This window comes from Mesocricetus auratus, unplaced genomic scaffold, assembly GCF_017639785.1.
Source record: "Mesocricetus auratus isolate SY011 unplaced genomic scaffold, BCM_Maur_2.0 Super-Scaffold_100011, whole genome shotgun sequence".
Classification (NCBI taxonomy): domain Eukaryota; kingdom Metazoa; phylum Chordata; class Mammalia; order Rodentia; family Cricetidae; genus Mesocricetus; species Mesocricetus auratus.
Window position 1 is genome coordinate 82,960,897 of NW_024429195.1, and position 26,499 is coordinate 82,987,395.

Here is a 26,499-nt window from a genome sequence, read left to right on the forward strand (position 1 = left end):
AGGTTTCTGAGGGGTGGACGAAGACACTGTCCAGTGGTGTAGACACTGGTAATGTGCCCATGCTCCTGTAAACAACGCTAATAAGACTCATTGTGTTATTGAAAAAAACCAAAAAGCAGAAGAAGGATTGTTTGGAAAGAGGGAGGGGATCAACAGGAGCGGGGGAGACAAAAACAGTGACAGAGTGGGGGATATGACCAAAATATATGATATACATGTAGGAAAATGTCATGATGAAACCTAATATATACAATTAAGACACACTAATAAAAACATCAAAAAAGGAGTTCCCATCTCGGGACAGAGATATGAGTGATCACCACTCACTGGAAAACCCACATAGACATTTCTTACTGCTTCTTTGTCTCTAAGTCCCTTCTAACAGCTTCAGTACTTCATGGCCTCATTCAGATAATGTGGTTTCTCCCCTTTCCCTGCAGTCAAGCTACATTCTGTGTGAGTGGGCATTGCCAGTGCCCACCGTGTGTTAAACCTCGTGCCAAAGTGCTCCAGAGGCAGAGGCTGGGCTCACGGAACTCAAAAGCTCGTAAACAGATAATTCTAAGAACATCACAGCTCCTGAGGTCCTCGATTTTAATTAGAAAGAGACAAATGGCAGGAAAATTACTGCAGCTAAGATGATGATAATTGTTATTACAGGAAGCTGACGTTTACGAATACTTACGTGGGGATCTCAGCTCTTTCTGTGTGTCAGCCCATACCATCATCATAGTGACCCCAGAGCCAAGTGCTATGTGCAGCCTTCTCCAACAACGAGGAACCCGAGGCAACGGAATTACCAGAGACACAGATGCTAAGAGACAAGCTGGCATGTGTCAGGAGTAACCTGACTCCCACCTGTTGGGGGTCAGAGGGCCCTGGAACACACCATCATGTTCTGTCTACACATTTAACGTCTACTGGAGCTGGACTGTTGGGTATCTCTTAGACCTTTGATTCAGCGTCTCCAAACGAACTGTATGGTACCTTCATCCCCCCCTCTAAACTTGCTCCTCGTTGCCACTGGCATTGCTGCTCACCAGCAGTCTGTTCTCACACCCAGTCTATCCCCACAGCTGTCACCCTGCACCTGAATCCCAAGTCCATCCCCTTTGCCACCCTCATGGCTCTCTGTGGGTCCCAGCACACATCTCTGGGTGGAATAGCGTAGGGACAGGAACACATCCATCTTGCTCTCTGCTGTAGGCAAAACAGTTGAATGAGAATAGCAAGAACTGATAGGAGAGATGGGTGAGCACCGCTATGTATTCTTCATTTAAAAAGTGAATCCTTAATCTTAACTGACTGCTAAAAATTACACATATACTTATAATGTGTAGCATGATACTTTGAAATACGTGCACACTGTAGACTGGGCAAATTAAGACAATTAGCATGTTACCTTACATGCTGAGCATGTGTGTGGTGAGAGCAGTTCAGATCTATTCTTTTTTTCCTCCTCATGCCTGCTAGACAAGCAATCCACCAACTGAACTATGTCTGCAGCCCCAAATCTACTCACTTAGCAATTTTCAAGTATGTAACACAAGGTTATAAACTATATTCCCATGCTTTATAGCCAATCTCTTGATTTATTTCCTCCTGTCTAATAGGAAATTTGTATCCTTCGACTCACACATATCTCTCGACCTTTTTTTTGCTCACCACACTCCACTCTCTGCTTCTCAGAGAGCAATATTTTTAGATTCCACATGTAAGCGAGGTCACACATCATTTATTTGTCTTTTTATGCCCAGCTTATCTCCTTAGCATAATGTCCTCCAGATCCATTTATGTCATGATGACAGAATTTCCTTTTGAAAGGCTCACAAGTATTGTTTTGCACACACACACACACACACGCGCACGCACACGCATGCATGCATGCACGCACGGACACATGCATACATACACATGCATGTACCACATTTTCTTTATTCATTCATCTGCTGATGGGCAGTTATGTTGACCCCACTCCTTTTTTTGTTTGTTTTTTCGAGATAGGGTTTCTCTGTATAGCTTTGGAGGTTGTCCTGGAACTCTCTTTGTAGACCAGGCTGGCCTCGAACTCACAGAGATCTGCCTGCCTCTGCCTCCAGAGTGCTGGGATTAAAGGCGTGCACCACCAACACCCGGCCCTGACCCCTCTGAGTTAGTCTCTGGAGTTCTGGGATTACAGACATGCACTACCACACCTGGCCTGGTTCAGTCTTGAGTCCAGCCCCAGGAAACACCTGTTTAACAGAACAAGCCGTGGTTCTGGTTTCTGAGCCAAGTTGAGTGAGGAAACAAAAGCAGGTGAAAACATTTTCCAACAAAGTGTGAAACATGGCTTCCCATGCAGCCCAGGTTGTCAGAGAATTGAACTATGCAGAAAACCATCCTTCCAGCGTTCCCCAGCACAGGGCCTCAGCAACTCATTCCTGGAGAGTCCCTGCAGAAGCTTGGAGCTGCAAGCCAGCAGGGCCTCCTGTGGCCCAGGCAAATAAGTCTTCCCTTCTCTGTGCATGACTTATTTATGCAGAAATATATTCAGTCTGTCCCCTGTGGTTTCCCCAGGTAACCAACTTTGTGGTTTTCCCTTTGAGTGGCTTTCAGGATGCCATAAAAATTCCGATCAATTTAAGCAAGAGGTCGGCTACTGAGGTGGTCAATGTCTCTGATTTCTCAAGTATCCAAGTCCTGAGAGGCCGGCTCAGCATCTTCCACCACTTCAGACTTGTGGCCTCAGAAAGGTGTTTTCCAGACTTCGGGCTTCAGCGCAGGGAGAGACTGTGCTCTTTATTCTCCTCTGTAAGGAGGGTGAGTGTGGGCGAGGCGCTAACACATTCTGCTCCCCTCTCAGTGCCTTCTGAGAGACAAATGCCAGCTGGCGATGTCCAGACACCTTTATGTGTTCATGAGCTTCCATGCTAGCCTGGGAGTGCCGGACTTGAACTCTGCTGTGGCCTTCACTGGGCTCAGTGGCTATGTGATCTTGGGTCCGGTGGCTTTACTGTTTTCTCATCTGTAACACGAGCTTCGTAGTAACACCTTCCTTCCCGACTGCTGGCTGTGACTCAAATGAGGCGACCTCAGACGGCGCTTGGAAAAGAGCACTGTGCAGAGTACGCACAGTCACAGGGCTGGGAGCTAGCGCAGTCGGTGAAGTGGCTGCCGGCAGAGCGTGGGGGCAGTCCGAGTTGGATCTTAGCACTCACAGCAAAAGCTTGGCATGGTGGCATACGCTGATGCCAGTGCTGGGAGTGGGGTGGAAACTGGAGCTTGCTGGCCAGTCAGTGAGAGACTGTTTCAGAGAACAAGGGTAAATGCTCCCCAGGAGCAAGACCTGAGGTTGACCGCTGGCCCCGGTACACAGGTGCACACAGATATAGGGGCACCTGTGTGTGCATGCGCGCGCGCACACACACACACACACACACCTGCACACATGCTGTCCCCAAGAATACATTACAAAGTCAAGTGTAGACTGGAGAGAATACACCGTGGAAGAAGTAAATCCAGACGCCCAGTACACAGAGCAGTGCAGTCACAGGGCTTCTAAGTTCATGGCTAACAAATGCCACAGGAATCCAGGACCCGAGGCAATCTTCCTCCCAGAGGGATGGATGCCTGGCTCCCAGTACCACCCGATGCCAACAGGGCTTTTGCAAACAAATTGTGGTAAAAAGAGGACAGAGAGGGTGCTGGGTGGAGAGACAGTTTGGGGGACAACTCAGCAAGTGAGCAAAAACAGAGCCCCTAGGGTGCTATGAGTCTGCGTAGAGGCGTCTGTCTTCCTGTTTCCCCAGCCCAGGGGCTGATCTTGGTTCTGCTGGTGCTATAAGGCTCCTTGAAACTTGCACGCACTGTCTCCCTAGTAAGTGGGCCCTGGGAAAGGAGGCTTAGAAACCAGCCTGTCCACACCTCAGCTGTCATCACTAATGAGACACTTAATCATCATTAGTTTTCTTATACATAAAATGGGCCCATTATATGTTTTACTGATGTATCAAGTGTGGGTATAGCACTTCATACCAAACATATGTTAAGCTTTTTGAAATGTCAGCTTGTTTGCAGGGTTTGTTAACCCATTTTATAGATGAGAAGAATGTGGCACGCAGCTGAATTTACTTGTTGCATTCATCTATTTTTTCCAGCACTATAACAAAATGTGGAATCTGGGTATTTCTAAAGAAAAGTCATTTATTTAGCTTATAGTCCTGGAGTTTTTAAGTTCAAGACTGTAATTATTTTGAGACAGGCTCAGGTAGCCCAGGCTGACCTCAGACTTGCAGGGTAGCAGAGATGACCCTGAAATTTTGCTCCTTCTATTACTGCCTCTGGAGTGCTGACACCACAGGTGTTTACCACCACATCAGTCCTTATGTGCTATGAGGGACTGAGCCCAGAGCGTCCAGAATTCCAGGCAGTGTCTACCACGGAACTGCATACCTGGCTCCCCTCGGGAGAGAGGATTTTCTCCCCAGGTCAACCTCTGTTGAGGGTCAGTCTTCCAGGGCACATCATGTGGATGGCACCGTGGCAGGAGCTTACATGTGAGGGAGAAGGGTTATGTGGCAAGAGAGGAAGCCAAAGAGTGGGAGGGCCCAACTTACTCTTTTCTAATTGTCCTCAGGGAGACTCGTGGGGTCCTGGGAGACCTTCATCCATTTCTTCTGAGGCCTGCATCCCCGTGACTTCCTGCCCTGCCCCTTCTTATGGGACCCACACCTCCAGACTTCAATGCCATGGACCAACCATAGACATACACGGTCCTCACGTTTTCTTACACACAAATGGGTCCATCACAGCCCTTACCCAATAGCCACAGGCCTGATGCGGAGGAGTGGCGGCCACTCTCAGCTTGACCCCAGCTTCTGCCTCACAAGCGTTCTGTGTGGCTTCCGCAGGGATCTCCCACACGGTGACTCTGGGATCTTTATGGCAACAGCCCACATAGTCACAGTCGGCAACAAGGAGTCCCTTTCCTGCACACCTATTGTTCTCCAAGCACAACTGGGAGCTCAATGCTGCCACTGCAACTGATTCTCTCTTGGGATCATTACCGCTGCCACCATCAGTTTCCCCTTTCTTCAGGCAGGTGCCCTGGTGACTAAGTCCTAACTCCTAAAGGTTCCACTATACCATTAACTGGGACAAATTATCCAAACAGGTGAACCTATGGGGAAACTTTATATTCAAACCATGCCAGTGTCTGACACCAAAGCCAATGTGCTCGTGTGGGAGAGCAAAGCCTGCTGCCTAAGACCAGGTTCATGTCCCCATTCTTCTGAGTTCCTATGAGACTTGACAGGTAACAAACTCTGTAAGCCTCAGTTTCTCCATCTGCAGAATGATGCACTATCCGATGTCAAGATCTGCAATGAGATTTAAGAGAAAACACCCTGGGTGGCTCAGCAGAGAGTCAAGATAGGCTGCCCAACATCCTTACTATGTAGCCCAGGCTGTCTCCAGAAATTTAGCGAAACCATCTCCACCTTCCAACACTCTAACTCTAGTCTTTTCTAACTACTTTTCTAAATGGTGTGGAACCAGGTCCCTCTGGCACAGCCCCGCTATGGCCTTTCATCTCCTGGACTCTGCTGCTTTGCTCTTGGGTCTTTTTCGTTCTACCATCCAGCCTTATTCTCATTCATGTGGCTCCCACCATTGGGCACGCCATCTGGGCAGAGCAACCAGCACAGCTCCTCTTGCAAGTGGCAGCCAAGGGCCTGCCTGGGGGCAGAGATGTCCTATAAGGAAAACCACACTCTCCTGCTCACACTGGAAGTCTACAACTGCAGGATGCAGGCTCAGGCATTTGGCTGAGGATGAGGATAAGAGGATGTAGCCAGAGCTGCCAACAACTCCACCAATGGTTATTTAGGTTATGATATAGTTTCCCGAACCCAATGGTCAACTAGTCGTTCTAGAAGAGAATGATGGGAATGACGATCAGAGGAATGCTATGCACTTACAAACAGCTTCTCTGACATACTACCGCTTATTTTAATCACATTACAGGCAATCCCACATAACACTTGATTTACTAAGCATTTCACGCTTCCTAACGACCTCAATTAATCTTCAAAGTGACCTTCAAATTGAAGGCTGTTACCTTAAGTTTACAGAGGAAAACTGGCGTACCCAGGCTTGGCATCACCTTCCAAGGCTCACAGTTTACAAGCGACAGGGTGTAGTAAGCCTGCAGCCTGGTGCAGCCCACGCTTCCTCACATCTTGCCACACAACAGGAACCCCAAAAGCAGGCTTTAGTATCCTCATTTCACAGATGAGGAACCAAACTGGAAGGAGTTGGCTGTGGTGCCTAAGCCACCTGGCTCCTTGCCGCTCCATTTCAACCCAGACATATTTCTTTTTAAAGGTCAGGCCTAAGTAGGGCCTTGCCTTGCATTTCCCCTGACACAGCCAACTCTGGAGAGTTTCTTGCTACCAAGAACCCGCTGTGTGTGCGTTGCACAGTGCACCGGGTATAGTCCAGGTGCTGTGTTAGGTGCCATACCAAAACACTTTATTATTTCTCAAATAAGACCAAACATGTATGTAGTATTTACACTGTTCCAGTATCTCTTCTAATTTTACACAAACACACACTTCATGCATGTGAGTGCATATATATGTAAACATATAAAATATGCATATACATATATGTTTATTCATACACATATATATTTATATATAAAATCTTATATAATCTTTTCTTTAACCCTACAAAATTTATCTTTGCTACAGCTCAGGGAGGCTAAGGATTTTGCTCAAAGGTGCACTCAGTGATAAAGCAAAGATTTTAGTCCAGGTAGGCTGGGGCTGGACCCGGGTTTTGCTACCTGACTGTACCATCTCTCCATGCCATCCAAGTCATGTTTTCTCAGACTCTTCAAATGCTGGGTATGGGCTGAGTGTCAAAGTGCAGCCTTTTGGTTGGAGGTTTTCCTGCAATTCCTCCCCAGGAGAGTCCCTGCCTCCCAGACTCTTTGTATTTTCTCTCTCGCTAGCCAAGAAGACAATGTTCACTCAAGTCACCATTTCCCTAGTATACATGGCCAGATTCCCACTCAAATCTTCTCTTCATTGATCTTGCCTTCCCCCAAATTGTATTTGAACAGCTTCTAACTTGAAGAGCCCCTGGTGTCCAAGAGAGGGCTTTCTGGGCTCATCTCTGTACTCTGGTAAGGTCAGGAAACAGGAGGACAGAGTGTAGACCTATTTGTATTCACAGATAGGTTCAGGAACAGAATCTTGTCTTTCTTCTAAGTCCCTTTGTGGACATGATCAGATTTGGGTGGACTGGTGATTCTCAGCTGGTGGGTGACATCAGTGTCCACAGAATGTCTGGTAGGATCTAGAGTCACTTGGTTTTTACATCAGGAAGGTGCTGCTGGCATCCATAGGACAGGGACACAGCTGCTGTTAACAGCCTGTGACACATAGGAAGGCTGCCTTTCCCCCTGAAACAACAAAGAACTGCACAGCTCCAAATGTCAGTGGTGCTGAGGCTGGAAAGCCTGTTGAAGAGTGATGAAGTCTTTATACATCACCTCCTGTACATTGCTTCTCATCCATCACCTCCTATACATCAAGCACTTTACATTACAGGGTCCTGGGAGTGTGACAATCACATGGTGTTTTTGGAAATGAATAATGGAATGGCACATCCGAAGACTAGGCCTGACTTGCATGTAGCCCACAGCTCCTCCCTAACACACTGTCCCTTAGAACACCTTAGTCAAACTCCTTTCACAGGTTTCAAGTCCTGAAATTGACGACCTTTTCCCTTTGCTTTTGAGTAGCAGAAAGATTAACAATTTAATGGCTCTTTGTGCTGAAGTAAGTCATACCAAGCTCTCTGCACATTTCTAAGGATGAGGAAAGGGTATTATTGCAGCAAATAGGACATGCAATGCATGCAAAGTTCCTGGGAGAAATCTTGGTCCAGGAATTGCACCCACTTGCAGTTTAATGTTACTACAAAGGCACAAAAAAGAGTTGGCTCTTTAGACTGTCTCAGAGAAGGAAAAGCCAGCACGGGGCTCCATGTCCCCCACTCTGTCATCCTTTCTGCCTTAGGAGGGATATTAAGGTTCCTGGAAGCCTTTCTTTGGAATTTGATGTTCAGCTAGCAGCAAAACCCACTGTCATTACCTGTCGCAAAGATAGAAATTCTGGGTCTGTTCAAATATGTTTACAAAGATTTATCTTAAAAGCAAGGGCTGTAGCCACCTGGGAGGGTAGAAGATATCTCTGTCTGAATTTGTTGTCATATTATTTTGAGCAGGAAATGAAGAAGGAGCATTATAGATCTTCTTCTCTGGCACCACGGTTATTTTTATAAAGAGCAGAAAATAAGGTCTACCTCCAAGGAGAATGTGTGGCCTCTGACTACAGAGGAGCTCTTAACATGTCTCTTCTGCAGACACAGTGTGGCGTCCTCCAGAACCCTTCTTATCTCTGTGGATTGTTTGAGGAATCAATTTTCAGCCGAGCACATGAGTGCTCTAATAAAGACTACATTTACCAGGCTTCCTTGCAGGTATGTGAGGTTCTGTGACAAGTGCTGACCAATAGAAGGTGATGTGCGTTACCTCCAAGTCCCCTCTGCTCTCTACCTTCTCTGGAGTTCTGTTGGGTGGGGCCATGGGAGGGAAAATTCTTGCCTATTGGCCTCATGAGCTCTGTGCCGGCTACAAACTGAATATTGTTACCTGGGGAAACTTTCAGATTCCCATCTTCTCCAAATCACGGCATTCTGCCTCTGTTGTAGCTAGCGAGTGTACATCCTATTAGTCCTCACCATAAATACTTTGCAAACTTCAATCAACTCAGGGAATTGCACAGGGAGTACCAAGTAAAGGCAGGTGCTGTAGATGCAAAGACGAAGCAGCACCATCCTCCAGGGGATTCCAGAGAGTGCAGCAGTGTGCCCCATCGCTTTCCGCAGATAACGACTCAGTCTTGAGGAGTCAGGGGACTCTCGAGACTTACAACCCCAAGTGCATTGTCAGTGGCACCAGCCTCTCAAGTGGGCTCTCCAGTGTCAGATAGCAAAGATTTTAAGGTAGCTGGCATTTGATGACATCTGCTCTCCTTTAAAAATATTTTATTAAAAAATTAAAAATATTTAAATATTTTATTTAAAATGTTCTAAAGAATTAATTTAAAATATTTTATTTCCATTTTATGGGTATGGGTATTTTGCTCATCTGTTTGTCTGTGTACCATGTGTGCTGTGCCATGGAGGACAGAGGAGGGCATTAGGTACCCAGGAGTTAGAGCTACAGATGGTTGTGAGCAGCTATATAGGTACTGGGAATTGAACCTGGGTCTTCTGGAAGTGCAGCCAGTGCTCTTAACCACAGAGCCATCTCTCCAGCCATGGACAACCTGCTCCTTGAAATTTATAAAAACTTTAGGATGCTAAAAGCACTGAGAACACTTTTCAGATTTACCTGAAAAGTTTTTATCTTATGTATGTGTGTGTTTTGCCGGTATGTGTGTACATATGTGTACCACATGTGTTCCTGCTGCCCTTGGAGGCCAGAGGAGGGCATCAGGTCCTCTGGAACTGGAGTAACAGGTGGCTGTGTGACACCATGTGACGCTGGGAACTGAGTGCATCCTCTGAAAGAGCAGCTGCTCATCCGTCTCTCCAGCCCTCATTTTTTAAAGTCTGTTTAATTTTCTTTAAGAGAGTGCTTCTCAACTTCCTTGAACCACTTCTTTAATAATGGTTACTAACCTGGGGCTGGCCTTCTGAATGTGCCACGGAAAGTGCTGGCTATGTAGATAACTTTTTCTGGTGATTAATTATTTTAGGCACACTCAACATAGGTGAATACAGTGATGACCTACCTACTCATCATCCAGGCAAAAAGAGGGAGCAGTGTACGTCAGGACAAGCAAAGTCTCCTGAACACCATGGATCCCATCGTCATCATCATCACCACTATCATCATCATCATCATCACCACCACCACCACCATCATCATCACCACCATCATCATCATCACCACCACCATCATCACCACCATCATCACCACCACCATCATCACCATCACCACCACCATCATCATCACCACCACCACCATCACCATCATCATCATCACCACCACCACCATCATCATCACCACCATCATCATCATCACCACCACCATCATCACCACCATCATCACCACCACCATCATCACCACCACCACCACCATCATCATCACCACCACCACCATCACCATCATCATCATCACCACCACCACCATCATCATCACCACCACCATCATCATCATCATCACCATCATCATCATCACCACCACCATCATCATCACCACCATCATCACCACCGCCACGATCATCATCATCACCACCACCATCATCATCATCACCACCACCACCATCACCATCATCATCATCACCACCACCACCATCACCATCATCATCATCACCACCACCACCATCATCATCACCACCACCACCATCATCATCACCACCATCATCATCACCACCACCATCACCATCATCATCATCACCACCACCACCATCATCACCACCACCACCATCATCATCACCACCACCACCATCATCATCACCACCACCACCATCATCATCACCACCACCACCATCATCATCACCACCACCACCATCATCATCACCACCACCACCATCATCATCACCACCACCACCATCATCATCACCACCACCACCATCATCATCATCATCACCACCATCATCATCATCACCACCACCATCATCATCACCACCACCATCATCACCACCATCATCACCATCATCACCATCATCATCATCATCACCACCACCATCATCATCATCATCACCATCATCGTCATCGTCATCACCACCACCATCATCACCACCACCATCATCATCACCACCACCATCATCATCATTGTCGCTTGGTCACTGAGAAGACTCCCAGATCTCATGTTTGTCTTGGGTGTATGTTTTGTCCTGTTCTTAGGAATTCCTAACACTATATAAGCTCTGTTACTTAAATGTTAGTATTCTGTGCAAATCCTTCTCCAACTTGCTGTTTTTGTTGTTGTTTTGTACAATATTCATTAATTAAGCCATGCAATAACCGTGCAAATCTACTTCATTTTTTTCCATTGCTACTTGGCTGTCCATTAAATGAACATACCACAATTCGTTTAGCCATTTGCTTGCTTTCTCTCTCTTGTTATTACATCTATGAACATCCTTGTTCATGTCCCCTTGTTTCCACCTGGAAGCCTTTCCCTAGTATATAGATGTAACAGCAGAATTATGTGCTTACAAGCTTACTTGCAAGGAGATTCAGAGACCCTTCCAGTGGTGTCTAAGAGTTCTCCCTACTCTATATCTTTGCACAAATCAGGCAGCGTGGCATCAGACTTTTAAAGAATTTGGTCTGTGTATGTGCATGTGCATTGCAGCATGTGTGTGGAGGTCAGGGGATGACTTTCAGGGGCTGGTTCTACATCCTACCCTGTTGAGACTGGGCCTTTCTTGCTTTTTCCATTCACTCCAGACTAGCCGGGAGATGCTCCCATCTCAAAGTAGGAGTGTTGTGACTCAGGTGTGTACTGCCACGTGCCACATCCAGCTTTGACATGGGCTCCGGGGACTCAGGTTGTCAGCCTGCAAGGAGAGTTTTTTTGCCAGGTACTTTTTTCTTTTTCATTTGAAAGGTATGAAATGCACGTCCAACTATGGTTTTGAACTGTGTCTCCAAGATTGCTAACGAAGTGGTGCCCTTCCCATGATTTTCTCTGCCAGATGGAGAACGGTGCTTGCTGTCTTTGTGGGGAGCTCTGGAATTAACCCCAGCTGAGAAGGGAATCCTAAGAGAAGTTGAGTCTGCTGGCTGGACTTTGTAACAAGAACTACAGGGCTGTTAGAAAAAAAGGACTTTTGCATTTTCCATCATGCCTCTGATTGGAGTTGCCATTCCAGGAGAGAGATTCTAGGAGAGAGAACATGGCCTTTGCAGTCACATGGACCTGGTTCAAATCCCACAAGGGTGGGTTACAGTGTCAGGCAACTTTTGCAACAAGCTGGAGCTTGGGCTCTCTCTGGTGTAAAGAACCGGGCTACTCACAGGACTGAGGAAGAATGAACAGAGTACGAGAAATATCTGTGACCAGGTCTTCCCCATGAAGCCTATCAATGGCTGTCTTAGAAATCTAAGACAGTCTGGGGATATGGTTCACTTAAAAAGAAGCTTGCCGTGCTAACATGACAACCTGAGTTTGGATCCTCAACACCCATGGGCTGAGTGGTGACCGCCTGTAATCCCACCGCTGGAAGGTAGAGACAAGTGTGTTCCTGGAGCTTGCTTCCCAACCAGTCTAGTCAGATCAGTGAGAATCTCTCAAAAAACAAGAGGAGTGACGGAGAAAGGACACCCATCGTCAACAAGCATACCCTATACAAATCCCTACACACAAACACACAGAAGACATGCACATATACTCCACATAGGAACGGAGGAGGAGGAAAGCGAGAAATATGAGTTGTGGTTACTCATTTCTTTGTTGCCTACATGCCTCAGTTTCCCCCACAGGTGAGAGTGCCACTCTCACTTTCCATGACTAATGGAAAAGAGCTCACCCAGGTTGGTGGGCTAGTTCACAGTCAGTTTGGTGAATTAATGAGTTGACAGAGGACAGTGAACCTTGGGAACACAGCAGGTTCTACGAGTGCAGAGGGGACTGGCTCCCTACTGTGACCAAAAGCCCCTCTGCCCTGGCTTGTACTGAGCTATCTGCAGAAAATTCTAGTTTCTGATCTATCACCACGGAGGAGAACGATCTTGTGTAACGAATTCTGTCAGTCAGAGTTTAGTTTGGGAGGTTTGCTGGTGTGTGAGCAAATCTGTGTGGGTTGTGCAGAAATCTAACAGAGTCAAGAGTGGGCCAAAATTATTAAAAATAAATAAATAGCGGTTCCCTGGGAAGCCAAATCCCATATTCAAAACTACACACCTTCCAACTGCCAGCTGGGGTCTGGAGCCCTAGTGTGGAAATGAGCTCCCAGCGCCACTTAAGATGTGGTTCCCTTATGTTGTTGCTGTAAGCAGCAAATGCCTTTAACACTTTGGACACTCGGGACACATTCCAAGTGTTGGCAAACTGTCTGCCGCCTACAGTCTGGCTTCCACCCACACCAGGCTGCTCAGAGTGCCACGCAGGGGCCACTAATGGCTTTCCCGCTGCCAGGCCCTGGAGCCCCTTTCACCAAAGCCTTCTCTGCTGACTCCTTTCTGTAAGTCCTCGAAGCATTCTCACCCACACACGTTACTGTGGTATGCATTTTGTTAGCATCTCCCCAAAGGCTTTTTGGTTGGGACCTCTCGGCTGACTATGTCTTCTCCCTTCTCTTTCTTCCCCTGCCTTTCTGCCTAGCCCTCTTTCCCCACATTGAGACAGGGTCTCATGCAGCCCAGACCGGTCTCAAACTCACCATGCAGCTGAGGACCCGAACTGATTCTCCTATCTCCTCCTTCTGAGTACACGGTCATAGGAGTGTACCACCATGTATCGTAATAACCATGCCCAGTTTATGAAGTACCAGGGATCAGGGCACTGTGCATTCAAGGCAAGCACTACTCACCGAGGCTACATACCCAATCCTTCACTGACTTCTTACCTGCCTACAAATGTTGCATGCTTTTGCATTTGAGTTGGTTTGGGAAGTCTAGTCTGTTTACATGCAGTATTATCAACATATTTCCCCACAATCCTTTGCATCCTTCTTTCAATCAACAAATATTCACCAGATACCGATTGCAGGCAGACCCATGACCAAGGAAGCTTATTTCTGTCCCAGCCCTAAAAAGATAAGAAAGCCAATTGTCTGAGCTGAAAGCCCATGGGTATCCCTTCTTCTGTAATGATTCATGCCTTAGTTCCCCCTCACTTCTGCTCTCTTGGAACAAGGCCCAGCAACCAGAAGCCATATTTTCTATCCACATATGTCTTGTCCCCTCCTGCTAGCTCATCTCAGTGACTCTATCTGTAGCTGCTTGACTGTTGTAGACATGGCACCAGATTCCAGTCAGCGATGGTTTTCATAGACTTACACTTCAGAGGAAACACAAAAACCCGAGTCACACCGAGGAGCCCTGTGTCCCAGGGGTAGACACAGTGGCTCTAAGCTCCTCATCCCTAGCTGACTTTCTTCCTACATCTTGGGGACAGGCTCACTAGTAGGAGTGGGATAATTAAGACACACTAGACGTTGTCCTGGACCAATAATTTCCCCCATGGTATGACACCATACCTACTGTGTTCATTATTATCAACATCTTTGTAGCTATAGAAACCAAGACCCAGAGCTGGTGAGCAACTGGCCTTAGGTCACATTGAGAGAGAACGGTCACTGTAGGCTTTGGACCTGGAGGTGCACCCGCAAGGCTCCAGCTCCAGCTCACTTTACCCCGCTTTCTCTCTAAGGAGAGGCTGGGTGAGGACCTCGTCCCTGGCCACACCACTCTGATGGACAGAACTGTAAGGACTCTTTCATTTGGGTGAATAGCCAACACCCAAGACAAGGAACCCAGTGCCACCTCTCGCACACTGCAATGTGCCGTCTTAGAGTAAACCATCTCAATTGCACACACACCCGAACTAGAAACCCCAGAGCAGGCTTCAACACAAAAATGTCGTGAGTGGAAAAGACAAAATACCATATTCTGTGACATCCAATAACCAAGCTCGGCTTCCTGAAGTGTTATGTGTCGACAGACTTACATCACCAGGACCACACGTGGCCACTGGAAGAGGGCTTAATCCAGCATGGCTGCTGTTCTTATAAGAGCATGGAAGTGGTGATAGAGACACAGATGGCAGCCTGCTGAGGACAGAAACACAGACTGCAGTAACACTGCCTTAGACCAAGGGATGCCCGCAACCTACAGAGGCTGGGGCACAAGGAGGATCCTGTCTTGGTGGCTTTGTCAGAGCATGCGCCGGTAACACCTCCATGTCCGTCTCAGTGGCTCAGATGGAGACAATTTGTCGTTGTAGTGCCAGCAAACAGTTGCACCCAGCTGTGTATTCCCCTCCTGGAAGGTACCTTTGGCTGTTTCTGTTACCCCTTCCAGAGAAAGTCTGCACATGTGTAGCAAATACACATATGCATATTTCATGCAAGGGTGACTTCTGCACTGCTTGTCTCATCTGAAACTACCCCAGGGCTATTACTACTTTTAAAATACTTTTATTTATTTCATGTGTGTGAGTGTCTGCCTGCAGCATGTATATACACCATGTACACAAAGTGACCTTGGAGGCCAGAAGAGGGCGTCAGGCCCCGTGGAACTGAAGCTATAGGTGACAGAGCCACCGCGTGGGTGCTGGGAACTGAACTCTGGTCCCTGTAAGAGCAATAGGTGGTCTTAGCTGCTGAGCCATCTTTCTAGGCCAAGAATCATTATTTTTACTGTGAAAAATCATACATGAAATTGATATTCTTTACTGCTTTGTAAAAAGATTTGTTTTTATTTACGTGTATATAGTTTGTTTCTGTGAAGGTATGTGGTGTGTGTAGGTGCCCCACAGAGTCCAGAAGAGGGTCTTGGGTTCCCTGGCAGTTAGAGCTGTAAGGAGTTCTAAGCTGCCCATTGTGCATGTTGAGAATCAAACCCAGGTCCTCTGAAAGAACAACATGTACTGGTAGCCACTGGGCCATCTCCCTAGCCTTTAACTGTTTTTAATGTTGTCCTGAGGCATTTGCTTACCCACCCTGTGTACAGGCATCACTACCGTCCACCTCCATTGGAAGCTGTCCCAGTCACATGAAGACCCCTGCCCCCTGCAGCTCCCCAGGGCCACCTGCAAACTCCTCACGCCCTCACCCACACTCAGCAAGTCCTGTCCCTTCTGCCTCCCTTGTGCCTTCCATTGCCTCCTTCACTTTCTGCTTCTGTCTGAGTTCTGGCTGTCAGCTCTCACTGGGAGCATTTTACTCTTACCCCCGCCTGCCTGGCTCATCCTCCATGCTCTCTCTAAATTATAAACCTGATGCCCGGTGCTTTCCCTGCTTTAACACTGGTGACAGGTCACACCGCCTACAGGGTGACTTTGAGTTCTTTGTCAGGGCGATAGAATCCCCTCCACAGGCAGAGTTCTCTAGTCTCTTTACTCCACCTCTCTCCCCTTCCACGCTGGTTCATTCTTATTTATTCCTCAGGCCAGAGATCAAGTGGTCCCCACAGGAAGGTCACAGCCGCTCCTGGCCCAGATCTCTATGGACCAGGTTTGTGTTAATTATTTCTGGATGTCTCTGTCCATCTCTTGCCCAGATGAGAGCATAGTAGGGCAGTCACAGAGTACAGACTCTGCAGGTGTTTGCCGAATGGCAGGCTGCCTGGCTAGTCTGGCATCCTGAGCAGCTTCTGTGGCCTTCCTCTGACTGTGGTAATGGAGGACAGTTGAGCCCCAAGGGCGGTCCCCTAAGACCCGGGAGAGGGCAGCACTCTGTGTTCCAGGAGGTGCTAATGCTTTGGCATCAGCATTTGGGAGGCAAAGGCGCAATTGGGTCACGCTGGCCAGCAGTGTGAAGTCTGATGTCTTCTACGGGAGGTGAAGAAGATGCTGTCTTGCTAAGGCTACACATCTGTGGCTACCCAGCTGTGAATCTGCAGGGAGATGACAGCTTCCTCCAGGCAGGGACAGACAAGGGCACTCAAGGGGAGAGAGAGCTGATTGCCAGGGTGGGGAGTATTCGGGGCCACACAGAGCCAGGGAAGGCCCAGGTGCTTGGTGTCTACTGGTGACCTTTTAAGATGTGGCTGGGATTCAGGGATCGCTAGGGGCATGACTGTGGGTATACAGTTCCAGATCTATGCCCCCTCGCTCCCTCCATGAGCCCCATGCCCTAAGAACTGTGCCTCTATAAAACTGGAGCCTCCTCAGAGTCTACCGCCACTTGTGAACACCCAATCCCTCTCTCTATCTCACGTCAGTTCATCTCTGACCCGCGCCCAGTTCTGCTCTCTTGGTAGTGCTAAGATTGTATCTGACATCACCTTGTCCAGTTGCTTACTACTGTTTAGTGGCTCTATCTTCCCATTGGTAGGAAAATTCTGACACCCGGAACAGGATCCGGTACCATCAAGGTCCCACACTAGGCCTTCTGTGTGTGTGGATCCAAGGAGCTGGCCAACCACAAGTCAAAGATGTTCATAAGAGACTACACAGGGCACAGGTTTTCTACACAATGCAGTACGGAAAGTATCTGAGTAACAAATGAAACGCAAACCACCCAGAGATGGCTTGAAGCATGTAGGAGATTATGAGCAGGCGGATGCAAACACTGTGCCATTTTATAGAGGACTTGATTATCCACAGGGGCTGGTGCCTATGTGGGTCCTGACACTCTCTCCCTCCAGATGCTGAGACCAGAGGTTGAAGGTGTATGCATCTGGGCAATCCTCTTCTCAAACAGTGCTCTTTGGTATGGGCTCTGCAGGACGAGCACACACACCACCCATGAACCGGAACTTCAGCTGTGGCTGCAGGGCGGCGTTTCAGGACAGGCGGCCACACCTTCGCTCTGCAGCCCACTTTGGCTGCATCGAGTAGATCATAAAGCATGCCAGTCTTAGAAGGGTCTCAGGAGGCCTGAGAAGGGTTGGAAGCTCCAAGTGTGAATTGTTAACCTCAGCCCCAGCCCCCTGCCATGGCCAGCCCATGAAGCAAAGGACATTCTCATTTTTGCAGAGGATGGGGTGAAGGAACCAGACCCTCACCAGCCCCTGCTTTAGCAGCCATGGCAGGCTGCAGAGAAGACCCAGCAAGATGTAGGCCCCTGACTCGGCACGTGTTGCTGAGTTTCCGGCCTTCGGATCTTGCCAGACCTGCTCTGGTCACTAGGAGTCAGATGCCTTCCATGAGTCAAGGAACCAATCAGAAGGCTCTGGACATGCTTTATGATAACAGTGGCATAACAGTGGTGTACAGAGCATAGCAACTGCCTAGGAGGGCTGGCCTATAGGCCATAGCAACCAGTTGACCAATCAACTCAGGACAGGTCATTCAAGCCTGGAAGTGCACCAATCCTGAGACTGTTGCAAACTCCTAGACACTCCCCTTGTTCACCCCAATAAATTCCATGCCTTGCAGTCTCTTGGGGACCTTCTTGCTCCCAATCACCATGTCACAGGGATGGAAGACCTGAGTCAATACATTTAACTCGTTAACTGATTAAAGACTCTGCTTTTGCATCAGAATGGGTCTCTGGTGATTTTGGGATTCAGATTTTGGGCACAACAGGGGTAGTGAATTCCCCCAGGTCATGCAACAAAAGTAGCAGACTTAGATAAGAGCACTCTATGGGGCTTGGCACTTTGGTGCTCTAGAAATACCACAGAAGAGCACAGGTGAGCATGTGCATTACCAGGTCTCCTGAGGCCCATTGGACTCTAGCACAGCCTCACCCTTGAGTTTTTCCCTTGTCAGAGCACTCAGCCATCTCCAAGAAGGATTAACTGTTGTCAGGAGGAGCCCATGGCCCCAGGCCTGTTGATAGGGGCTGCTCAGCAGTCACAGAGGATCTGAGTACACCTGGCTGCCTTTGTTTTTTAAATTCATCCCTCACTCCAGAGCTGGAAACCTACCTCATCCAAAGAGGAGAAAACAAAAGCACCTCTTTTTGTATTTTTGAAGGGTTTCAAAACTAGTCATCAAGAAAGCATACAAACCCTGTCAAGATGCATTAAGTGTTCTTTCGATCCCCTCCATAGCTCCCCCCCCACCTCCCAGAGAACTTGGGAGACAAAAAGCCTGGCTCTGCAGTTTTGGTGATTTGATACTTCATTAAGGAAGAATAATAGGTTCCCCCTGGGCTCAGAGGCTGCAGCCACGTGGAGTGGTATGCCTTTAGAATATCTGATCTCCATGGTGAGGCTGACTGTATCTGAGCGAGACAGAAGAACATCTCTGGCAGCCTTTGACCAAGGTCACTCTGAAGATCAGCGACAAATGAGTACCAGACCTGGGAATCCGGGACCAGGCTGGTCCTTCCTGACTGGTCCCCATGCCACCTCCCTCTGGGAGCGAGCGGCCAGCTGGTAGGCAATTATACATGTGCTAATGCCACTGACACTTCAGTACCAAAGCCACGCTCCCGCCATTTGTTAGAAAACATGATCCTCACCCCTTCTGGGCTATTCTCAAGCCAAGGGAGCCCATCTCCGACTCAGAACCAGGAACCAGGGACCCTGAGTCCACATGACTAGTTCTTGCTGGCAGGACAGCTGTGTGTCTTCAGATGTATTGAAACCCCTCTGAGCCCCAGCCTTCCTTTCTGTAGAATGGGATAATGAGTGTGCTTTGCTGTACACATACCACAAGGACGACCAGCATAAGATGCAGCAAAGATCCCCTGTGCCTTTGCTGGATGTCAGAATGAAAAAGTTTCTCTTATCCCGCTACCGGCAAGAGGGAGATGGTAATGCCTGCTTTACATCATATTAAATGAGAAATGAGGTAGGATTATACAGAAAATAGGTATTCTTTTTCATGTACCGATTTTTTTCTAGTTTTTTGTAAGCTTTTGTGAATTTCCAGTGTTTCATAAATTTTACATTTTTGTCTGTGTGTCTACCTACACATGCTAAAGATTGAATCTGTCATTGCTTATGACAGATGAGTGCTCACCAATAAGTTACATCTCCAGGACAGTTTATATTTACTATTTGGATAAACCAATGGAATCCTATGCAGTCATCCATTAGTACTCATGAGGGACTGAACCAGGAGCCCCCATAAATAGCAAAGTCCACAGGGGCTAACATCTCTTCTACAGAACAGAACAATGTCTGTATAGGTTCTGTGTGACATCTACATATACATTGAGTTCTTTGTGGATTATTTATAATACCTGATAAAATGTAGATGCTATATAAAAAGTAACTATGCTTTATTGTCCAGGGGAGAGTGACAAAAGTGTTTGTACGTGTTTGATAAGCATTCGGATGTGACCACAAACCAAAGAGATGCCAAGATGGACTCTTGGTGTGATTTTCAGGATGACACACTTGGTCATTAGACCTCACCTTGTGCTGGGGGAAGAGGACAGGGAAGAAATGCTCCCTGGAGGCTCATATGCAGGCTATGAAGTCCTGAGAAATAACACAACCCCAGAAGAGAGTCATAGCATCCTCTCATGAGCTGGTTGAGGTCTATCTTGGGGGAGATGGGAAAATGACATAGCTCTTTTCTGAATTCATAGGTGTCATGTTCCAGGATCCCCTGTACATACCAAAATCATTTGAACAAGTCTTGTATATAAAATGACATAGCCTTTACACAAAACCTAAACATATCCTCAAATGTTGTCTTAGTTAGGGTTTCTATTGTGTGAAGGAACACCATGATCATGAAAATTTTTATAAAGGAAAACATTTAATTGGGGCTGGCTTAAAGTTTTCAGAGATTTAGCCCATTGTCATCATGGTGGAAAGCATGGCAGCGTGGAGGCAGACACGGTGCTAGAATAGGAGTTGAGAGTTCTACAGTTTGATCCCCAGGCAGCAGAAGGAGACTGTATGGCACACTGAGTGTAGCTTGAGCATATGAGACCTCAATGCCCCAAAGTGACACATTTCCTCCAACAAGGCCACGCATACTCTAACTAGGCCACACATCCTAATAGTGCCACTCCCTATGGGCCAAGCATTCAAGCACATGAGTCTATGGGGGCCAATCCTACTTAAACTACCAAGGATATCATTTAAAGGTGTGTGTGTGTGTGTGTGTGTGTGTGTGTGTGTGTGTGTTGGTTTTTCGAGACAGGGTTTCTCTGATTTGTTTTGGAGGCTGTCCTGTTGTCCTGGAACTCTGTCTGTAGATCGGGCTGGCTTCGAACTCACAGAGATCCGCCTGCCTCTGCCTCCCGAGTGCTGGGATTAAAGGCATGTGCCACCGACACTGGGCACATGTGTGTGTTTTAATCTTTAAAAAATTTCACATTCCCTAGATCTGGAGTTATAGGCAATTGTGAGTCAACTGACCTGGGTGCTGGGAACATAATTTGGGTCTTCTCTGAGGGCAGGACAGAGCAGTATGAGGTTTTAAACACCAGGGTTTCTCTCTAGCCCCTCACAGGTCTTCCTTCTTTGCTTGCTTCCTTCCTTCCTTCCTTTCTTCCTTCCCTTCTTTCTTCCTCTCTCTCTCTGTCTCTCTCTCTCTTCCTTTCTGAGGTTTTCTTTGTCTCTGTTTCTCAAGTGCTGGGATTAAAGGCATGAGTGACCATGCTCAGGTACCCCCAAATAATCTTTAAATCATCTCTAGATGGGTTGAAATACCAATACAACACAAACTCAACATTAATGCTTCTTGCACTGTGATGTATAGGGAATAAAGATAAGGGAAAGATGTCTATTGATGCTTAGTATAGGCTAATTTTTCCCCTCTATACCTGTGACTCGTAGTTGGCTGAGTCCTCGGCTGCAGAGCTCCTGGGACCGAGTGGTACTGGTGGGTCTGTGTTTGCTGTTCAGTGTCTGAGCCTTTCACTTAATACCTTTGTGATACTGGGAATTACCCAATCTCAGGGGCCCCTGATTTTTCTCCCCTGTTTTTTAAGACACATGAATACGTTAAAAGGCCATCCAAGATTATTTATCAGTACGGAGGGTTCCCTTAGTGTTTCAGGCATTCTGGAGATTGGGGACACCAGTTAGAGCAACTGCCACTTTGTGAACATTGTGTACATACTTCACATTCATGAACTTGTTCTGTGCATACACCAACAGGGGTGGGGTGGTAATATTACTGTCTCCATGTCACTTATGGGCAAAAGAAGGTTCAGAGAGGTTAATTAATTCATTGCACAATTAATTAATCACAGGAGAGGCATCTGGGCCCATGCAATGGGACCCTGGGGCCCAGGTTTGTAAACTTTGAGCTGTGGGATCTCTGGAGAGTATGAGAAGCAGACTACATTTTCAGCAAGCAACACCTCACCCAGCAGGCTAGCGCTTTCTGCAGCAAGGATTGCTGGCGCATCAGGGCGTTGCAGGCTGGGCCTGGTGAGCAGGAGTGGTGGAAATGAGCTGCAGGAAGTTAACGGCCCTGGGAAATGGGAGGCAGGAGAGTTTGGTGGCCAGAGGTGGGCTTTGTCAAAGGTGAGTCTTCCCCAGCAATTCTGCTCTCAAGCTGGGCCACAAAGGCTGCCTAGTCTACAGAAATGGGAGGCCATGCTAATCTCCTGAGGCTGCTGAAGGGACTGAAGGAAGCAGGTTGCTGGTATAAGAGTCTTGTTACTGGGCATAGCCAGCACATAGTAGATGTCCACAGTTGCTTCCAAGTCTCTCCCTGGACCAGCTGTTACTCTAGTGACATGGTAAGAAGCATAGCAGCAACAGTTCAGGGTTCTGCCTAAAGAAACCTGAAGGCAGAACCACTCAGGTGTGGCTGGAACTCAGTCCAAGGGCTGTGCTGCTGGAATTCACATCCTGACGGTTCACCAGGTCAGCTACCTCACACATGCTACCTCAGCTTGGTGGTGAGTGAAGTGGGCGTAACAGCTCCACACTCCACACTTGGGGAGCAGGTGCAGACTCCACACTTGGGGAGCACTGCTTAGGTACTAATCCACAGCAAACACTTAGAGTCAGGGCTCAGCCCGTGGGTGCAGACTTCACACTTGGGGAGCACTGCTTAGGTACTAATCCACAGCAAACACTTAGAGTCAGGGCTCAGCCCGTGGGTGCAGACTCCACACTTGGGGAGCACTGCTTAGATACTAATCTACAGCGAACACTTAGAGTCAGGGCTCAGCCCGTGGGTGCAGACTTCACACTTGGGGAGCAGGTGCAGACTTCACACTTGGGGAGCACTGCTTAGGTACTAATCCACAGCAAACACTTAGAGTCAGGGCTCAGCCCGTGGGTGCAGACTCCACACTTGGGGAGCACTGCTTAGGTACTAATCCACAGCAAACACTTAGAGTCAGGAGCAGGTGCAGACTTCACACTTGGGGAGCACTGCTTAGGTACTAATCCACAGCAAACACTTAGAGTCAGGGCTCAGCCCGTGGGTGCAGACTTCACACTTGGGGAGCACTGCTTAGATACTAATCTACAGCGAACACTTAGAGTCAGGGCTCAGCCCGTGGGTGCAGACTTCACACTTGGGGAGCAGGTGCAGACTTCACACTTGGGGAGCACTGCTTAGGTACTAATCCACAGCAAACACTTAGAGTCAGGGCTCAGCCCGTGGGTGCAGACTTCACACTTGGGGAGCACTGCTTAGGTACTAATCTACAGCAAACACTTAGAGTCAGGGCTCAGCCCGTGGGTACATGCAGTCCACACTAGCAATTGTCACTCTCATCAGCCTCTTTGTGGACCTGGGCTGAGATGCGGTTCTGGGTCTTCATGAGCTGACAGATCCTCAACATCCTTGCAGGCCCCTCCCTCTGTTCCCATCAAACCCTGCTAGGGTACAAACCCCTGCAGTTTTGGGTGGAGTGCTCCCAAGGGAGGACAGTTTCTCATCAGGTGGTGGGAGGAGATGTGAACATTATATGGTCACCCAGAGAACAGTTGAGGGAGTCAGGAAAGTGGGTGTTCACATATCATTGTGTGGTGTGTGTGTGTGTGTGTGTGTGTGTGTGTGTGTGTCATTTCCATTTGGATCCAGGCAGGACTCCTCTGAATGAGCTGGCTGGTATATTTGTTTTGTTTTTACATTAAAAAAGCAAGGCCCCTGAATGAGGATCTTGGCCAGACCATGAGTAATTCCCACCTTGCTGGAGGGGAGCCCTGGGTTATAAACCTGAAGCATTCAATGGGGCCCCTATTCTCAAGCTGAAGGGAAGACATAGGGTGTGCTCCCAGACAGAGATTTTACTCTGCAAAGACGGGTCAGAAAGTAAGACGTTAATATTTCACAGAGGGGGAAGGAGAGGACAGAGGGACAGGAACACAAATGGAAGGGTTACCAATAGAGACTGATCAGAAAGAACAAGACACCTCGCATCCTGTAATCACAGGGACCCATACTCCAAGCATCCGCTTGTTGTTCAGCCCCGCCCCCTACCCACCCGCGGGTCTGCCATTTCAACCAGCAGAGCTCAGTCTCAGCCACAGTAACCGTGCTGGTGCCAGCAAGGGGCGGGGGAGTATAGTGTCTTGGCGGCTGCAAAGCTTGGACTCTCCACCCCTACCTCCAGAGGCATCCCCTAGGACCCATTCTCACAATCTCCGCCCCCAGGGTCCCTGCGCCCTTACCCCGTCGCCCCCCACGCCCTCTCCCCTCCACCTACTTGAGCTGGCGTGGCTCGCAGTCCACGCCCGGCAGCAGCAGCCGGGCCGCTTGGCGGACATCGTCGCTGTCCATAGAAAAGCTGCGGCGGTGGCCGGCGTGCGCCACAGCCACTCGGATCCACTCCATCAGAGGGGGCAGCACAAGGAAGGGCCTGCGCAGGAGGAGGGAGGCGGAGATGTGTTAGGACCGCCAGGAAACCAGGGCTGCTCGGACCCACCCCGACTCGCGGAGACCCCATCCCACCCAACCCCACCCCTACTTCCACCCCACACCCATCCGGTTTCCCTGGTGACCCTGCCTGGAAATTCCTGAGTGCGAGAGCCTTTGGAGACATCCTGACCTCACTGGTGACCCTGGGGCAGACTCGCTAGACTCTCTGGGCCTCGGTTTCCTCATCTGTGAAAGGGGGATACCAAGGCCACCAAGGGATGCAGAGTGACTCTGCTGTGAGTGCTGTCCCTCCCTGAGATCATGTGCATTCGGAGATGAGTCACTTTAAGCTCTAGCGCAGGGTCTGGAGCCAGAGGAAACCAATGGACACCTGGCGTTCCTTCAGATTGCCAGCCCAACCCTGGCTGTCTCCTTCCCATCCCTGCCAGGCTCGTGGACTCCTTTCTGGTCTCAGCTATGTGCTAGCACCAGACTACCGGAAGGCACAGAGCACCTGCCAAAGCGGGATGGGAGCCAAAGGCAGTTAATCTTCCCAAGCAAGACGGCTGGGACCTCAGCCAGCCAGCAAAGACGGACGTGGGGACACTGCACACATCGCAGGCACCGTGGGAGCCAATGGGTGCCATGCACACTGTGGGTATCCAGTTTGTGGCATGTGTATGTCTCTGCCTGAGCTATAGCTTTCTAAGTGAATTTGAGCCTGTCTTCTGTTTCTTCCAGGCATTATATAGTCTACTCTTATATTTATATCCTGGAGTGTGTGAAAATACTTGAGTCCCACTCCAGGATTTAGTTGGTATACTATGGGTCATGGTTGGTATGCTACCTGGTTATTTTACAAACCTTCCTGCGTGTTTTTAATTGTGCACCCCACCTCCCTGGGTGACTTGTTAAGACAGACTGCTGGCCCCACCTAGAGCAGTTTTGATCTGCTGGAATAGGAGAGGAACCTGGGAAATTGCACTTTTAATCGGTCCCTGCTACTAACCTGCTGGCCTAGGAATGTCACTCAAATGCTATGAGTGACTGAAGGGGGGACTGAGAATCACCCAGTTGTGTTAAGAGGCAGACTCCTTGGCCTGTCTCCAGAGATGACGATGAGAGTGCAGAGCTCATGGACACAGCTTGAGGGATGGGAGAGATGACTCAGCAGGTAGAGTGACTTGTGGCCAAGTCTGATGACTGGAGGTCCATCCCGAGGACCCACGTGGTGGAAAGAGATGACCAACTCCGGAAAACTGTCTCCAGCCTCTACATGATGCCCATCATGGCATTGTGCCCCCAATAAATAAATGCAATTGATTTTTTTAAATGAACATAATTTGAATAAGCATCCCCCATGTTTCCAATTTAAGTGGACCATGCTTTGAGAGTGGTGTTAGGTGGACCTACAAGATTTCCTGCCGTTTGGCAAGGCCTGGATGCCACTGAGGCAAGGGAACTAGGGTGCCAGATTTAAGGAAGCAGGATCCTACAGGCACTGGAGTGCAAAAATGATTTACAAGGCATTTTCTTCTTTTCAAAATACAGATGTCATGAGCTTCCCACAAGGTTTTGGTGCCATACTCCAGTTTTCCTAGAGTCAAGCTACTTTTATGACATTAAACAAATGCAGCGGTTCAATTTTGTACACAGCTCTCAGTTAACCACGATCATGAGATCTTCCAAATGTTCAGGGCCAACTGCTAGCTACTTATGAGACTGCCTGTTTTAGCATCAGTAAAACCATGGTTACTGATGCTAAGGAGCCTTCAGGACTAAGAATCAGACACAGGCTGTTTAGTTACATAGTGTATATGATGTTACCCATGTAATCTCACCATTTTCTCATTCTGCTTCCCAGCATGCACTCTGCTTCCCAGAATGTACCTGCTACACCAGGGGAGCTGACCTGGTCTTGAAATTTTGAAGGCATGCCATGTTCATTTTCCATCATGCAGCTCAGTCCCCTGTGTGTAAGATGCCCACCTCTTCAACAGTCCACACCCTATTTAAACCTTTGCCACAGTTCAAATCCTGAACACCTCTCCTGATAATTGTGTCATGTGGCTCCCACCTGG

General features: G+C 48.2%; 1 protein-coding gene across 5 annotated transcripts in view; it reads right to left on the reverse strand.

Annotated features, from left to right (window-relative positions):
- Btbd11 (BTB domain containing 11) overlaps positions 1–26,499 on the reverse strand; it is a 271,122-nt gene that overhangs the window by 34,336 nt on the left and 210,287 nt on the right. For 4 of the 5 annotated variants that reach the window (XM_013123372.3, XM_013123371.3, XM_005083796.4 and 1 more), the window contains exon 4: positions 24,267–24,419. In XM_013123372.3, coding sequence (XP_012978826.1) covers positions 24,267–24,419 — 153 coding nt within the window. Of the gene's footprint in view, positions 1–24,266; positions 24,420–24,566; positions 25,017–26,499 lie in introns of those variants that run through there. The other variant, XM_005083797.4, reaches the window with a different exon arrangement.